At 41.5% G+C, this 17,888-nt stretch overlaps 1 protein-coding gene across 1 annotated transcript in view; it reads right to left on the bottom strand.

Annotated features, from left to right (window-relative positions):
• The window catches only part of LOC135197855 (uncharacterized), a 31,195-nt gene extending 16,227 nt beyond the window's left edge, over nt 1-14,968 (bottom strand). Inside the window, exon 1 of the mRNA XM_064225037.1 lies at nt 14,810-14,968. Within this exon, the coding sequence (XP_064081107.1) occupies nt 14,810-14,852 (43 nt within the window). The 5' untranslated portion in view covers nt 14,853-14,968. The remainder of the gene's footprint in view (nt 1-14,809) is intronic.
• Nucleotides 14,969-17,888: the final 2,920 nt, after the last annotated feature.

The raw sequence follows: 17,888 nt of genomic DNA, 5'->3' as shown, positions 1-17,888 counted from the left end.
CTATTGACGGTCTTCCCCACATCTTCCAAAGATTGAGACATACTCTTGAATCCATTGTCCATTCTGACGGAGGAACTTGACGACCTCTGCCGAGTTTGTCTGCCAGTATATATATATATATATATATATATATATATAGATATATATATATATATATATTATCATATATATATATATATATATATCCCATCCCTGAATGAAAAGTGGAACAAGGCTGCTTGATGTTTCTCTGCCCAAAGAGGAAGATCCCAGGTGATCAAAAACAGGGTGAAGGAACATGACCCCACGTTTTTAAACGTAGGTCAAGGCTGTGAAATTGTCCAAGTGAATAGCAACTTCCTGGCCTGATGCTAGCTGTACAAACTCCTGAAGCCCCAGGTAAATCACTAGAAGTTCCTTGATGTTGATGTGGAGTGTCTTTTGAGCCTCTGTCCAAACTCCTGACACTTTCCGATCCTCTAACAGGAGTCCCCAACCTACGTCCGACGCTTATGAATAAAACTGTAGGCTGGGGTTCAGAGGATGAAGGAATACTCACTCTTGAAGTCTCTCCCTCAAAAGCCAACAAGAGAGATCCTCTTTGATGATTTTGTCTGTAATAAGGAAAACTGTTGTTGCGCTGAGTTTTCCTGTACCAGCTCGCCTTGAGAAAGAACTCCAGTGTCCTCATGTGAAGTCCTCCAAGCTTCAGAATTGCTCCACTGACAAAAGTCCAGCCCAGCAGACTCATCCACTGATTAGAGAGAAATCTCTTCGATGACACCAATCATAGCAATTGGCTCATCTTGTACACAACTGATAAAGATCTGAAGTAGCCTTACTTCTGAGTCACTGCTCCACAAGAAGCATCTCCTGCTCGACATGAGATAAGATCCTACAGATTGGTGGTATCTCTCCACATGAGATTGGTGGCAAAGGTTGTGCTAAGGTGGAATCTCTCTCAGCACTGCTGAAAGAAGAGAAAAATGACATTTTTATAATAATATAAAGTTTCACTTATACTTACCCGGTGGTTACATAACGAAGCCCGCCCTCTCCCCTCATATGGACAGGTAGGCATGAAACTTCTGATTTATTGTTGGAATGGTTCCCGGTACCCGGTAGAGGGCGGGAGTAGAGGGATCACCTGTCAAACCATTAGCGCTACCGCGAATTTCAAATTCTGCCGTGACGTCAGGAGACGACAGCTATATGTAACCACCGGGTAAGTATAAGTGAAACTTTATATTATTATAAAAATGTCATTTTCACTTATATAACTTACCCGGTGGTTACATATAGCTGATTGACACATTTAGGTGGTGGGACAATGGCAGCTAAAATAACAACTGTTGGAATTATCCGAAGATATAGGTTCCTTACCTTTAAAGACCGCTGACTCAGTGGTTACTGCCTCTATAGTCTGCTGGCCTTTATTGTACCGACAGGATATATGGATCCGTGCGTCGGACACAATAATAAGTACTTGCCGTTGAGGACGTGACCGTAACGGACAAGACTACATATAATGCCCCTGCTCAGGGCGCAGTACAAATCACCACAAAATACAATGAAAAACGAGGGATCACCACAACCGTTTAAGAAATACACCAGACATTAAAAGACTGAAAGATACTCAAAAAACTCCCTGTATCTTCAGACAACCTTAAAAATACAAAAAACATAATCAAGGAGAAAAGTTAGTAAGGAAGGGATACATCCTTCTCTCCCTCACCCAATACCGTGTCAGTCACAATGAATGGCCCCAATGTACTGCAATTTTCATATGTGGTTTGCAAATCTGTCAGATAATGAGATGCGAAGACAGAATTGCTTCTCCAATATGTAGATTTAATAATGTCTTTCAAAGACAGATTACGTCTAAAGGCCATAGACGTAGACACTGCTCTAATTTCATGAGCTTTGACTTTAAACACTTTGATATCTGAGTCCTGACATTGTCCGTGTGCCTCAGAAATCAAATTCCTTAAAAAGAAGGAGAGCGCATTTTTAGAAAGAGGACGAGAAGGATCTTTCACTGAACACCACAGGTTATCACTCTTACCTCTTATACCTTTGGTCCTTTGCACATAATGTCTAAGTGCTCTCACTGGACAGAGAAGACATTCAGGCTCATTAGGCCCCACTAACTCCGAAATGTTCTTTATAGAGAAAGAACGAGGCCAAGGACGTGAGGGATTTTCATTCTTAGCCAAAAACCCCAGCATTGATGAGCAAATGGCATTGCCCTTAGCGAATCCAACTCTCTTATCAATAGCATGCAGCTCACTGATTCTTCTAGCTGATGCTAAAGCACAAAGAAAAAGCTTCCTGGTCAGATCTCTAAAAGAACTAGAGGAGATCGGTTCGAATCTATCTGACATCAGCCATTTAAGAACTACATCCAGGTTCCAAGCTACTGTTCTTGACTCCTTTGTCTTGGTCGTATCAAAGGAACGAATCAGGTCTGAGAGGTCTTGATTATTAGAAATGTCTAATCCTCGATGTCTGAACACAGAAGACAACATAGCTCTATAACCCCTAATCGTCTGGGTAGAAAGCTTCTTCTTCTCACGAAGAAAAAGAAGGAAGTTAGCTAACTGAGCTATAGAGGTCTTAGAAGACGAAATTCCTTCTTCTTTGCACCAAGCTCTGAATTGGACCCACTTAGCTTGGTACACTCGATCAGAGGATTCTCTTCTGGGTCTAGCAATAGCCCTTGAAGCTCTCTTTGAAAATCCTCTATTTCTGAGGAGATGCTCGACAGTCTGAAGACGACTAGTCGAAGAGCGTACAAGTTGTGATGGAACCTCAGAAAGTGGGGCTGTCTGAGTAGATCCTTCCTTAACGGTAACTCTCTCGGAAAGTCCGTCAACAGCAGTAGTAGATCCGGAAACCATTCCCTGGCCGGCCAAAAGGGGGCTATCAGAGTCATCCTGACGTTCTGATGACCTCTGAACTTTGCCAGAACTAATCTTAGCATTTTGAAAGGTGGAAAGGCATACAGATCCAGATTTGACCAGTCCAGAAGCATGGCATCCACTGTAAACGCCTCCTCGTCTGGAACTGGGGAGCAATACAGTGGTAGACGAGCTGTCTTGTTTGTGGCGAAGAGATCCAACTGAGGACATCCCCAAATCCCCCAAAGCTTCTTGCATATTTGAGGATGTAACGTCCACTCTGTGGAGAGGACTTGTCCTCTCCTGCTGAGAATGTCTGCCTTTACATTCTTCGAGCCTTGAATAAATCTTGTGCTCAAGACAACCTTGTTCTCTTTCGCCCAAATGAGTAGGTCTCTCGCCGCCTCGCACAGAGAGAACGAGTGTGTCCCCCCTGTTTTTTGATGTAAGAGAGAGCCGTGGTGTTGTCTGCTTGAACCAGCACTACTTTCCCTCTTACCTCTGTCTTGAAGTGCATTAGAGCCAAATGAATCGCCTTCAACTCTTTTAGATTTATGTGCCAGCTTCTCTGATGAATCTGCCAAAGTCCCGACACTTCCTTTCTCCCCAGAGTAGCTCCCCACCCTTTGTCCGATGCGTCTGACAAAAGCGTAAGGTTGGGGGGCTCAACTGGCTTAGAGACAAGCCTTCCTCTAGCCTTCCTTCTGATTTCCACCAAAGTAGGTCCTGTTTGATTCCTTCCGAGATGGGGAACACGAAGGAGTCTGGGAACTTCTTCCTTTGCCACTTCTGCTTCAAGTAAAATTGAAGTGGTCTCATGTTGAGCCTGCCCAGACTTACAAATTGCTCTATTGAAGCCAAGGTTCCTAAAAGGCTCATCCACTGATTCGCCGAGCAAGTTTGTCTGACGAGAAATTCGTCTATTTTGTTCAGGCATGAGTCGATCCTTTGGCGAGACGGAAAAGCCTGAAAAAGAACTGAATTCAGTCTCACTCCTAAATAAACTATCTCCTGAGAAGGAGTGAGACATGACTTTTCCTTGTTTACTAACAAACCTAGGCTTTCCGTCATCCTTAAAGTCTTTTGTAGGTCCTCCACACACTTCTGTCTGGACCTTGCCCTGAGAAGCCAATCGTCTAGATACATGGATATTCGTATCCCGTCTAGATGAAGCCACTTTGCTACTGACGACAGAACTCTGGTGAACACTTGTGGAGCTGTCGACAGGCCGAAGCAGAGGGCCCTGAACTGATAAATGCGGCCCTGGAACACGAATCTCAGGAATCTTCTCGATTCCAAATGAATCGGAATATGAAAATAAGCGTCCCGAAGGTCTATGGAAACCATCCAATCTCCAGGATGAAGAGCTGCTAATACCGATTGGGTCGTTTCCATAGAAACTTCGTCTTCAGGACAAAGACGTTCAGGGCACTGACGTCCAACACCGGTCTCCAACCCCCCGTGGCCTTCTTTACCAGGAAAAGGCGATTGTAAAATCCTGGTTCCTGCGGAGAGTCCACTAACTCTATGGCCCTCTTTGCCAGTAAGGCGAGAACTTCTTGATGGAGGGCAGCAAATTTTTCGGAGTTCTCCGAGTAGGTTGACAAATTCACAGGAAATTCTGTGAGAGGGGGGTGCTTGATGAATGGAATGGTGTATCCTTCCTTCAGGACCTGGACCGTCCAAGGATCCGCTCCGAGATGAAACCAGGTCTGCCAGAAAAGGTGTAATCTGGCTCCTACTGCTGTGTGGAGGACTACGGGCCTACTTCTTGATGGAAGAGGGAGTGGTTTTAGAAGAGGCTCTACCTCTCCCACGAAACCTGGAGGAAGATCGAACGGGAGCTCTCCCTCGAAAGGTGGTTTAGGAGCTTCCGTGGAGGGAGCACTCCGAGAAGCAGAAAGAACCGGAGCTATCTTCCTGGGCTTCTTCACTGACTGTGATAAAAGATCCTGGGTCGCTTTTTGTGTTAAAGATTGAGCGATCTCGCTCACAATCTCTTGCGGAAATAGGTGTTTCTTGTCCAAAGGAGAGAAGAGCAAGGCAGACTTCTGGTTCGATGAAACCCCTTTCGACAAGAAGGAGCACCAAAGCTGTCTCTTCTTCAACACTCCCAGAGGCGAAAATGGCAGCGAGCTCCGAAGCTCCATCACAGATGCCTTTATCGATACAATCCAGTACCGAGGCAAAATCCTTCAACTGCTCCTCCGAAAGTCCAAATGACTTGACTTTCTCCTGGCCAGCGAAGCAATGGCCCAATCCAGGAAGCTAACAACTTCGAAAACACGGAAAACACTCTTGCAAAGATGCTCCAGTTCATTTGTTGAAAAGAAAATCTTAGCAGTATTAAGGGCTGCTCTGCGGGAAGAGTCCACGAGACTAGAAAAGTCTCCCTGAGCGGAGGCAGTCACACCCAGGGAAAAAACTTCTCCAGTGTCATACCAGACACGGCTCCTTGACGAAAGTCTCGAAGGGGGAAGACAAAAAATATTTTTCCCCTGTTCCCTCTTCTCCAAAAGCCAAGCGTTAACTTTCTTGATCGCTTTCTTAGCCGAAATCGAGAGGACGAGACGCGTGAACGAGGACGAGGAGTCAGGCTTACTGTCCTTTTTCCACTGCGAACTAGGAGAAACTGGAACGGAAGGCGCAAAAGAATCTCCAAAGTTGTCAACGAAGGATCGTAAAAGGAGTTTATACCCCGACAAATGCTTGTCTTTTTCTGTAAGTCCTTCTCTTTCTTCCTCCAAATCCGAAGCTTCCTTCGACGAAACTGGCGAACATTCCATCGGAAGAGGAATCCTGTTCGGCGAAGTCACACCCTGACGCGTCCGAGGAGGGTGTGAGAAAGCAGGAGAAGACGTCTGAGCCTGTACTGAGACGTATCCGGGCGGCTGAGCAGGCGGCTGCGTTGGCGGCTGAGCTGGCGGCTGAGGTGGCGCTCGAGCGAGAGCCTGACGTGGCGCCATAGACGGAGTCAGGAAAGGAGTCCGACCAGGCGCCTGAAGAGGAGTCACATGGAGAGTCTGAGCCTGAAGAGGCGACTGCAAAGGAGCCTGCGAAGAGGACTGCACAGTAGTCTGCGGAAGATGTAAGGCGGTCGGGAGCGCATTCGGGAACGAAAGAGACTTGCCAAAAAGCTCCAAGATACTGCCTAACTTGGCATTCATCTGTTCAAACACCGAAGGTTGAGGATCCACCGACGTAGAAGGCGCGGGAGGTGTAGAAGGATGATCCACAAACACGTCTGGAGCCGCAGGAGTTATCGCTTGAGGAGGCTCTGGAGAAGGCTCCGAAGGAGTGTGCGTGTTCGGCTTCTCCAATTCTATGAGAGAAGGGCGATAAATCGAAACCGCCGGAGAAAAAGCTTCAGGCTCCTCCCAAAAACTACAAGAAGGTTCAGCAGCCGCCACCTTCTTGGGAACCGCAGCAGGCGAAACATCGCGCGACCTTTTCAGCGGTCTAGAAGTCTTATTACGCCAACCTCTATAAGAGGAAACATCTGAACTAGAGTCACTTGACGAAAAACACTTCCTCGCAACACCTTTCCAATGGTGAGCGACAGCATCCTGGGATACGGCTACAGGATTGCTTGAGGGGGCGGCTGCTCGGGAGCAGGTCCCGCTCGCCTCCCTTCGGTTTTCGGCATGCCTCCTCCCAGGATCTGGGGAGTTTGACAGGGGCCTAGACCTAGGAGAACGAACGGGCCGAACAACCACCTCCTCCACTACACTTGCACTAAGTAATTTATCACACTTAACTACCACTTCTTGCACTGTCTCACCCATTTTCTGCATAGTGGTGAGGAAAGAGACAAATTTTGAGTCCATATCGGCTCGTAATACTGACACGGGATCGGGATCGGGAGATACAGATTCGAGGGCAGGAGCAACCACTACGGGGTTAATAGGAACAGGATTAATAGAATTCAGAGGAATATCCTGGCTACTCACTAACTTAGAAGAAGATCTCTGTGAAGCCTTTCTGATTCTATCTTTTTCTAACTTTCTCATATACTTTCCCAGTGCCTTCCACTCATGAGATGTTAGAGACTTACATTCTTCACACGTATTCTCAAAAGAACATTCACGTCCCCTACAACTAACACAAGTAGAATGAGGATCAAGTGAAGCTTTAAGAAGTCTAGTCTTACACCCACTACTACACACCCTATACTGAACAGAGCCGGTGTCAGACATCGTGAAGAATTCAAAATAATTCCTAAAAAGGACAACAATATCAAAACCAAAATAACTATAGCGCTAGCAAAAAGATCAGTAAACTCAAGGTACATCACCAAAAGGAGAAAACCAAGATGATCAAATCCAAATTCCAACCAGCAGAGGAACCGTGTTACCGGTTCCGACGGCAGGAAACTTCTGATTTATTGTTGGAATGGTTCCCGGTACCTGGTAGAGGGCGGGAGTAGAGGGATCACCTGTCAAACCATTAGCGCTACCGCGAATTTCAAATTCTGCCGTGACGTCAGGAGACGACAGCTATATGTAACCACCGGGTAAGTTATATAAGTGAAAAGACCCAGTAGCCACTCCGTCTGGGGTCACAAGGAGCTATTAGGGTCACCCTGAGATTTTGGAACCCATTACTCAGTTCAGAACATGACAGAACACGCAGAACAGATGAAATGTGTAAACTCCCTAGTTCCTTCCAGTATGCAGAGGGGAGTCCTCCTCAGTGAACGGATCTGTGGCCGCTGAACAGTAGACCTCTAGCTTCCTGTTGAACCGTGTAGCAAAGAGGTCTAACATGTCTCATCCAAGTAGACAGAGGAGACAATAGGATAACCCAAGGGGATGTCCTATGATAATATGCTCTATGTAGATACATTCTAAATATCCTACTGTCAACTTGTGCACTGTAGAAAGAGATGTCCTTGTGCTGCAAAAAGAACATGGATTTTCAACAGGAGACATCCTATGAGGAGATACCCTATGATGACGTAAGTATGCTACTCAACAGAGATGTCACATGATTGTCCTGTGGTAGGGGTGTAAAAATAATACCACCGTAGGTCCTGCGTTTAGTAAAAGGTGACTAAAAGGACAACTGCTGCCTTGCAGTCTTACTTTTTAGTAAAAGGCTTGGCCCACCACCAATAACTGTGGAAACTGCTCCCTTACTGTCTTACTTTTTAGTAAAAGGCTAAGCAAAGGCTAGGCACACTGCCAATAACTATGGTTGCTGACAGTAAGGGCATGAGGTCGTAATAACCCCCTTTGGCAAACGATAAACCATGAGTGCTGTCCCCTGTAAGCAACGCACGTCAGATTCCCCCTAGAGACTAGGTGGAATGAGTGGAACTAGAGAGATAGGAAATAGGTAGAAGCTCTATCACAGTGGGTCACAAAAGGGAAAAAATTGAGTTGGAATTATAGTAAGTAACAGCTGGAAGGAAAAAGTGGTAAAGAGTAAATGATAGGCTTTAAAAGATTCCAATAATAATATGGGACAAAGTATGTAGTAAATATATCAGCATAAAGTCCTCAGATTGGGTATCAAGAGCAAGAAAAAGAATTATTTTGACAAACATTTTAGGCTGCCATTAAAATACAGTGGTACCTCGAGATACGAAAGGCTCAACTTACAAAAAACTCGAGATATGAAAGCCAATACGAAAAATTTAACGGCTCTACATAAGAAAAGTTTTCAAGACACGAAAGGTTTCTGTAAAGTCCGAGATTTGCCTGAACCACCGATAACAATTTTGAAACTCGCGCGCCGCCAACTTAGTAGACTCACCACCATCCTCCTGCTCTCCCATTGGTTCCTGATGCTAGTCACCGCCATGAGATCCTTCTCACCTATTGGTCAGCATCCCTCCCATCATGCATCTATGTACGTGGTGGCGTGCCTCGGCCACTCGGTACCAGCATCGTTATCGTACGCACGCGGTATTCGTTCAGTCTAACAATTTCGTTTAGTAACGTAAATTTGTTAGTGATTTTGTTGCAGTATACGTACTTTATCGTGTTGTGCGAAAACTTTATTCTACTTAGTATACGTAAATTACGTACAAGATAACGTAGTCATGGGTCCCAAGAAAGTTGAAATTCACGGAAAGAAGCGAATGCTCTCTTTGGAGAAAAAGATGGAGATTATCAAGAAGTATGAAGCTGGTATGCGATTGAGTGTGATCGCCAAGGAATACGGCCGAAATCCGTCGACAATAGGCACCATCCTTAAACAGAAGGATGTCATCAAAGCAGCTACACCTTCCAAGGGCATCACTATTTTGTCCAGCAAGAGGACCCACGTGCACGACGAGATGGAACGGCTGCTTCTTGTCTGGATAAGAGACAAAGAAATCGCTGGCGATACGATAACGGAGACGGCAATCTCCCACAAGGCCAGCGCTATTTTCGGCGATTTGATTGCACAGGCGGAAGACGACAGAGGGGAAGGGACATAAACGCAAACCCCAGAGTTCAAGGCTTCGCATGGCTGGTTCGAGAAATTTCGTAAACGGACTGGCATCCATTCAGTGGTGCGGCATGGGGAGGCTGCCAGCTCGGACACGAAAGCGGCCGAAGCATTTAAAAAGACGTTAGACGAGATGATGACCAAGGAAGGCTTCAGTTCTCAGCAAGTCTTCAACTGTGATGAGACTGGCCTTTATGGAAGACAGGCTTACGCTCGCACTTTGTTCAAATGCCAGTGGGGATTGCAAGGTGAAGCCCCTACTGGTGTATCATTCCGAGACTTCTCAAGCCTTCAAGGCCTACAAAGTGCTTAAGGAGAAGCTTCCAGTGATGTGGAGGGCTAATGCAAAAGCCTGGGTAACGAGGCTTTTGTTCACCGAGTGGGTAAATCTGTGTTTCGGCCCGACAGTGAAGAAATTTTTGGAAGAGAAGCGCCTCCTCCTGAAATGTCTGCTGGTGTTGGACAATGCCCCTCCCCATCCTCCTGGCCTCGAGGAAGATATCCTAGCGGAGTATTCCTTTGTCAAGATTCTTCATCTTCTGCCCAACACCACCCCTCTCCTCCAGCCCATGGACCAGCAATATCGAACTTTAAGAAGCTGTACATGAAACATCTTTTCAAGAGATGTTTCGACATCACTGATACCACAAACCTCACCTTGCGTGACTTTTGGAAGGAGCATTTCGACATCGTCATTTGCATCAGACTCATCAACCAAGCTTGGGAGGAGTTTCGAGGAGAACCTTGAATTCCTCAGGGAGGAAACTCTGGCCTGATGCCGTATCCGCCCGAGACTTCGAGGGATTCGACGTGGGCGAAGCTGGTGCTGCAGATTCAGAAACAGTTGACGATCCCGAAACTGTTTCCCAACCAGGTCTTGACGAGATCGTTGCACTCGGCAAGTCCATGGGGCTGGTCGTCGACGAGGACAACATCAACGATCTTCTCGAGGAGCACCAAGAGGAGCTTACGACGGATGACCTGAGGGAGTTAGAGACCATGCAACATAACGTCGTTCAAGAGGAGTTCTCTAGCAGCGGCGAGGAAGAGGAGGAGGACCCTATGACAACGGCAGAAATTAAGGATGTTCTAGCCGCTTTTCATAAAGTGCAATCGTTTATAGAAAAAAAGACATCCCGAAATGGCTCACACAGGTCGTATGCTTGCGCAGTTCGATGACGTTTGCCTGAGTCGTTTCAGGAACATTGTGAAAAGTAGGCAGAAGCAATCTTCCTTAGATTGTTATTTTTTAAAGAGGCCTTTAGCATTAGCAGGAGTAAGCAAAAAGGAAGAACCAAGTGATAAAAAACAGAAAGTTGTAGGCAAAAAGGAAGAACCAAGTGATAAAAAACAGAAAGTTGAAAGTGGTGAAGTTAAAATTCTGTTAACAAAAAAAAAAAAAAAAAAAAAAAAAAAAAAACAAAAAAAAAAAAAAAAAAAAAAAAAACTACGTAAAGTAAAAAAAGGCTAAAACAAAAAAAGATTTTTTTTTAAATTTTAGTTTTTTGTAAAGTTAAGTATTACAGTTTTGTTAATGTGTTTCGTAAATTTTAGTTTAGTTTTCCTTACATTTTTTTGTGTTTCGTAAAGTTAAGTGTACGTACGTATGCCGTTTGTCCTCCTCCTCCTCTGCCGCCACTTTCGGAGATAGCCTCACTCGAAAGGTAAGCTTCCACATTTTACATACAGGATTTCTTGTATACCATGTACACTAATTACACTTTATTTACAGGTTAAATTTGCATTATGTTATTAAGTTAGGTATTGAATGGTCTAATTTGTTGTAGTATTTCATTGTTTTAGCTTTATTATGAAATTTACTGGGGTGTTTTTGGAGGGCTTGGAACGGATTAGCCATTTTACATGTAAAATGTGGTCCAAGATACGAAAACCTCATGATACATAGGGCGCCTCGGAATGGATTAATTTCGTATCTCGAGGTACTACTGTAGTGAAAGAGTTAGAGAAAATCACAATTTTTGAAAGTAAATTATATTTTTCCTAACTATACAAACCTGAGGTCATTTACATAATTAATTACTATTCAGCGCCAACTGGACCGGTCGTAAGATTTATTAACAAGGTAGTTTGGCAGTAACTGCTTGTCCGATGGTTGCGAGTCCCGCCCGACTGGAGGTAAACATATCACTTTGCTTTAGGCCAAGGAACAGAGTGAGGGGTAGCATGAGGTGGGACTATACATAAAGGACCTCAGGTTTATATAGTTGAAGAAAAATACGATTTACTTTAAAAAATTTTGATTTGTTCCGACACGTTATACAAACCCTCGGTCCTTTACATACAGAAGACTCACTTATTGGTGGGTGGAATCAGTCGTCTGTGAACAAACTGGTGTTTGCTCAACCTGGGTTCCCTCCCTGGTCGTAAGAAACATGTACACAAAAGGCTCTGACCTTGCCAGTAACGGCAAATTAACCACTTTGTCACCTTGTTTCAGTAACCACTTCTTGCTCAGGCTAGGAAAACTCCTCCATAATGGTTACATATATATATATATATATATATATATATATATATATATATATATATATATATATATATATTAATATATATATATATATATAATTACATATACATACACACACACACACACACACATATATATATATATATATATATATATATATATATATATATATATATATATATATATATATATATACTATATATAAAAGGAGGGTCCTTCAAAGAACCTTTGGCAAAGAGAGGGTCTATGATCCTTTCAAAAGGCCTATGTATGTATTATTACAGCAAAACACCAGTATAACATCTGTATTTCCTTTCAACCTAGTCAACACTAACGACTTTTATTCTATAACAAAATCAACACAAACACACGAGTTACAATTTTCAACAATTACTCACTGCATAAACCTTTTGTCTTAATCCAAGCATCCAAAACATGTTCACATAGCCTGACGAAAATGAACTTATAGGTATCTCCATTAGCCATTTCTCACCACCATTACGTTAGGACCAGGATATTGCTTACTGAGTTATGGTAGGCGAGTATATTTTACCAAAATAGAAGTTGTACTTGATCTAGATTCTTCTTACATCTGGTGATATTTACCACCATAGCAATCTCTGGCATTCCTTCATTATTGGCAATTGTTGCAAATACTGAATTATATTAGTTTTTTTGCAGTATTTTCGTGGTTCTTTCACATTTTTAGTTTAATTCTAATTGGGTTCTGTAGTTTCCTAAGTCTGGCTCTCAAACAATCAAACTCAGAAATTGGGCTTCCTACAGAAATCACCAATGGGTGGGATGACAATTATGAATACAGTGGTCCCCCCGTATTCGCGGGGGATGCGTACCAGACCCTCCGTGAATAGTTAGAACCCGCGAATGTTTGGAACCCCTATAAAAATGCTAAAAACAGCCTATTTTGTTAGTTAAAACTCAAGAAAAACCCACTAAAAATTTTCCTACATGGTTTTTTAAATAGTTTTATCACAAAAAGTGCATTTTATGATGATATTCATCAAAAAAACCAGGAATTTGTGGATATTTATCATAGAAAAATACCGTGAATGCACGAATTTTCCGCAAATAATGCAGGGAAACGTTCCAGAGAGAAATCCGCGAATGTGTGAGTCCGCGAATTTGGAGAACGCGAATACGGGGGGTCTACTGTACATGCAAGAATAATGATAAAAAAATCACAACTTTTGCCATCCACTTGAACAGAATGCAATAGAATACAATTGATATAACTGGCAAGATGGTAAAACCAATACAGAAATATATGGCACCCTCTTCTTACAATGCATTTAATCTGTAGTCTTGAGGCAGTAAATGAAGAATGAGACTGGATGTGGAAGTTAGTCAACAGTTGGTAGATCTGGAAACATTACAACTAAAACCCTTGGAAAAAGATGAAAACTGAAACTAAAAGGGAGTTCAGGTCAAAAACAAAAATCTGAGGACGTGATGTTTAGGATACGATGAAGGAGTAGGTTAGTAGCATACCAAAGTCCTATATCTATATGGCCTATAATTTTCTTTTGTTTTAGACCTAGGTATTGGAAATGTTACAGACAACACATAACTAGCCCACACTTAGGCTCTAGGCTATTAACTTAAGTAATCCTCATTTGGAAAAAGATTGATTGCATTTTCAAATTTTGGCTAGCAGCCTACTACTAATACCTATAGCTTAGTCCCAAGAACCAGGGCACTTTCATCCATTTAACTTTTATGCACTAAAACGGAGTTGCAGTATTTGGAGACAGCAAGATGGACAAAAGGAAGAATGGTAATAGGCTAAAGCAAAAAGCTAAAGAGTAGTAGATGCAGCTTGGGGCCAAAGGAATGCTACAAACAACTTTTACTAATGCCAACAATGCACAATGTGAAGTGCAATGACGTCAATAACCCATTACAGACCCTAGTTAAGCCTATTTGTAGGATATTCTGCAAATTAAAAAAAAATAATAAAAAATCACATCCACTTCCAAATGTACCCTGTTTAGTAACAACCTTATTGAAATTAACTACCTAAATAGAGTACTAGCTATCTCAGTAAATTTTCAATAGATTTTAGTAGGTTGTTAGTACCCATGGTAAAATAGTGAATGGCCAGCCTCTATCATGACGTGACCATCTTCCCAAAAATCTTAAATTATGGCCTTAATTAATGATGGGAGAACAAGCTTACTTTTAGAGGAAAGTAAAGGTCCCAAGGTCTATCCTGGGTTACAGGACGTGTTAAAGTACTTTTTCAGGAAGGTGGTCGCACTTTGATAGAGACTGGCCATTTGGTATTTCACCCTAGTATGATTTTCATATTAGGCTAGGTACAAAAATTAAGATTAAAAAAATTAAGATTACAAAACATATTTTCAATATCAAATTGTGGTATTGAAGGAAAATCTCCGGAAAATATATTGTTTTCTTGCATGGGGCCACGAAAACATTACTGTTAACGAGTTATTGTAGACTTACACAAGAACAGACGTAATTTAGCCTAACTAGTCTGGGTTACCTTATTTAACCTAGCTAGTCCTAGGTTAGTAGCTAGTATATAACCGAACTAGTCCTAACAAATTAGGCAACGCTCTAGCCTAAGCTATGAAAGTAAATACCTAAGCCTGCCATTGTAGACAAGTGGGCCTAGGTAGCCTATCTAGCCTATTGTTGTTACTAAGGTTACCTCGAACCAAAACAAACACGACCTGTTAGGATAGTTATCATCAACCCCTCCCAAAATTCCACAAAATTAGCAGCCATACAAAGCTACAATTAAGCCCTGAAATCGGGAAAACACTTCTTTGCAGAAATAAAACGACAAAAAACAGTTTATCTTCAACGTCACTACCGCAGGCAAACTACCCTGTTCATTGCATTGCCCGCCGCCATTCTTGCCTAACACAGATTTAACGCTTTAAACCACGGTTGCTTTCTCTTTATTTTTCATCTGGGGTATTTTCAAGTCAACGGTAACATGCGAGAACGTGATTCTTACTTTTCCCAGCTTTCTGTTTCGTTGGTCTCCCTTTCCTTCTCATTTTGTAGCAGTTTCCGACCTAAATTCGAAGTTGGGCACAAGAGAAAACTGGTAGACGTCGAGAGGGAGACCTTTTCCTTCCACGCGAAATGAAAGTCGCTCTCTCATTGGTCAATAGCAAAGTTGCCGACGCTGCCACGTCCTTATGGTAACCAATCGCCGCTCATTACTCATTAACGCACCAAATGCAAATATTTCAGTGCTGTTTTTCAACTGGTGATTTTTTATTATTTACAATGCAGGTAATTTACATTTGACCGTTAATGTTCCAGTTCCACTAAATTCACACGTCCCTTCAAATGGCAGATGTCGGGGCAATTGTCTTATCTTTCAATCAAGATGGTGATTATCAAATGAGTCGTAATTTTTCTGCTGAATATACACCGTTGTTACATTTTTAATTAATCGAAGAACATGTTTAGTAACACAACAAAAACGAAATGTAAGTTTCTAGCTGCAGAAATTAGATTGTCTTGCTTTTTAATGTGTGGCTTTTGTTGTTTACATTAATTTGTCTACTACGCTGTTTAAATTTACCTTTTCCTTTATCATTCCCATATTGTCAAATAAGCAATTCATGAATCCACATTACATTACATACATACATACATACATACATACATACATACATACATACATACATACATACATACATACATACATACATACATACATACATACATACATACATACATACATACATACATACATATTATCTGAAACATCAAACTTTTCTAAAGATGAAAAAGTCAAACCCTGTTTAAATTTACTTTTTCCTTTATCATTCTCATATTATTAAAGCAATTCATGAATCCATATATATATATATATCTATATATATATATATATATATATATATATATAATATATATATTACATATATATAATTTATCTGAAACATCAAACTTCTAAAGATGAAAAAGTCAAACCCGTATTATTTATATTCGTACGTCTGACAGGCATGTAGCAACCAGGAATGTACGAAAGTGTGGGATTGTATGGGGATACTAATTCATATTTTTAAAGGTCTCACCGAAACTGAAAATTACTATCTTACAAAAAACATATAAACAATTGAGAGTGATGTATAATTCAGTTGTTTTATTCGCACATTTAAAAAACTCTTAGGTATTTGTGAGGTACTACTTTACTTCCTCTCGTGCAAACGTCTCTCAGTCGCTATCCTATATCGACCGGCCAGATATATTATCTGCATATTTCGTAACATTGGGTTGTATTTTTGTTTCTTTTAACTCGGTTGTTGCCCTTATTTTAATATCCGTAACTGTCAACAACACTCTCAGTCGAACGGTTTTCTGGAAAAATGACCAGCGATCATGATCTTTGTGTTTACCAAAGTTTCCCATTTAGGAATATTTTAAGCGACTTTTATGGTCACCCCTTCAACAGAGTTACGCCTTGGACTATGATTCTTTCAGTTTCCCTTTGGAATCCCAATTAATGCGGCAACTAATGTAGTCTGCAGTAAGGTGTTTTTGTCCAGTCATGACATTAATGTTAACAAATATCTTGGTGTGGACGGTAATTCTCTTTGCAGTAGACTTTCCGGACTGACATTACGTAAAATTGATGTTTATAATTTATCTCCGAGAAGTCGGTAAACCATTTCGATCGTTTTTGTGGCGTGTGGACGTTCTGCTTGCTCGACGTTACGCTTTAAAACACGTCACTCACCATAACACTCACATGTGTTCTCTATGAAGGAACGCTGCTGTGGTCCACATTCTCCTCAAACAAACGAAGGAATTACACCTTTCAACGGGAAATGAGCCAGAATTTTAGTTAGAAAGTGATAAATTGCGCCATGCGAATCTGAACCAGTAGTACCTCATGCGTAGCCTCGTGATCAAAAATAAAAGCGTCATTTTATAACAGATGGAACTTCTTTGTTTGATGGTGAATGTAAGCAAATATTTAACAGTTCATTATGAAATTAGGAATGGTCGATCTACCATTTCCTTCAAGTGGCCACTCATTTTAATTTGGATCGAGATTCACTGCGGCAGACAGGATATTGTCTTAGATTCGTCTATTTGTAATTCATTTTTTTTAAGAAAAACAATTAATTCGTTTGTAGTACGCCTGACATTTTATTCCAAAGCGTTCTTATGACGTGGCTGTCTTCTCATAAATGCCTTCAGGATACTAAACTTTCGCAGTTTATGCTTCGATCAGCAAAGAAAAATTACCGTGCTGTATTCATTATCAGTTTTCTTTAAAGGAAAGTGAAATGGACACAGAATAATTCAAAATGTCAGAGAATATTCACCAATCACCATAGTCTCAAAAGAATCCTTTGCAAACCGGTTAACGTGTTGTCAAAACAAGATTTTGATAAGAATCTTTTGGTATTTGCCTCAAACGTACGCTCCAAATATTATATTATACAGACAGACAGACAGACAGAATCTTTTGGTATTTGCCTCAAACGTACGCTCCAAAAATATAGATAGATAGATAGATAGATAGATAGATATAGTCGTTCAGTGGAGAAATTATATACGAATCTTCAGAGGGTGTCCATGATACAAGTTGTAAAAGGATCACGTTTGTTACAACGAAGCGTTTCGCACATGAAACATCTGTGCATCATCAGTCTGCGAAAGAGCAATAAGACAAATAAATAACATATAAAATCATAAAACACAAACAGAACTCACATGTATTAAAATAGTCTTAAAACTAACCAATCAAAATTTGAAAAAAAAGTACAAAGTAAAAACAGTAAAATGAGAGAACACCCAAAGCACTAACCGTCCATGAGGAGAGAAGATGGAATGACCTGTCGTCAAATGCAGGTGACGACGTTAACTATGTCAGGTATAGAGTGGCTGAAGAAGTATTACCATTTAACGAGGGAACAAGTTTCTTAATGTATAATGACTCGAGGGTAGTTAAGTGATCAGGATGCTTGACATGATCTATTATTGTGGACTGTTCTTTCTGGAGCTCAATTTTACAATTAAAAGCATGGTTCTTGATATTAGTTGTTTTAATTTTTCTCCTGTTCGGAAAC

This window comes from Macrobrachium nipponense, chromosome 21 (genome assembly GCF_015104395.2).
Source record: "Macrobrachium nipponense isolate FS-2020 chromosome 21, ASM1510439v2, whole genome shotgun sequence".
NCBI lineage: Eukaryota > Metazoa > Arthropoda > Malacostraca > Decapoda > Palaemonidae > Macrobrachium > Macrobrachium nipponense.
Note: the sequence above shows the minus strand (reverse complement) of the source record. Positions and strands in the feature narration are given on the sequence as shown.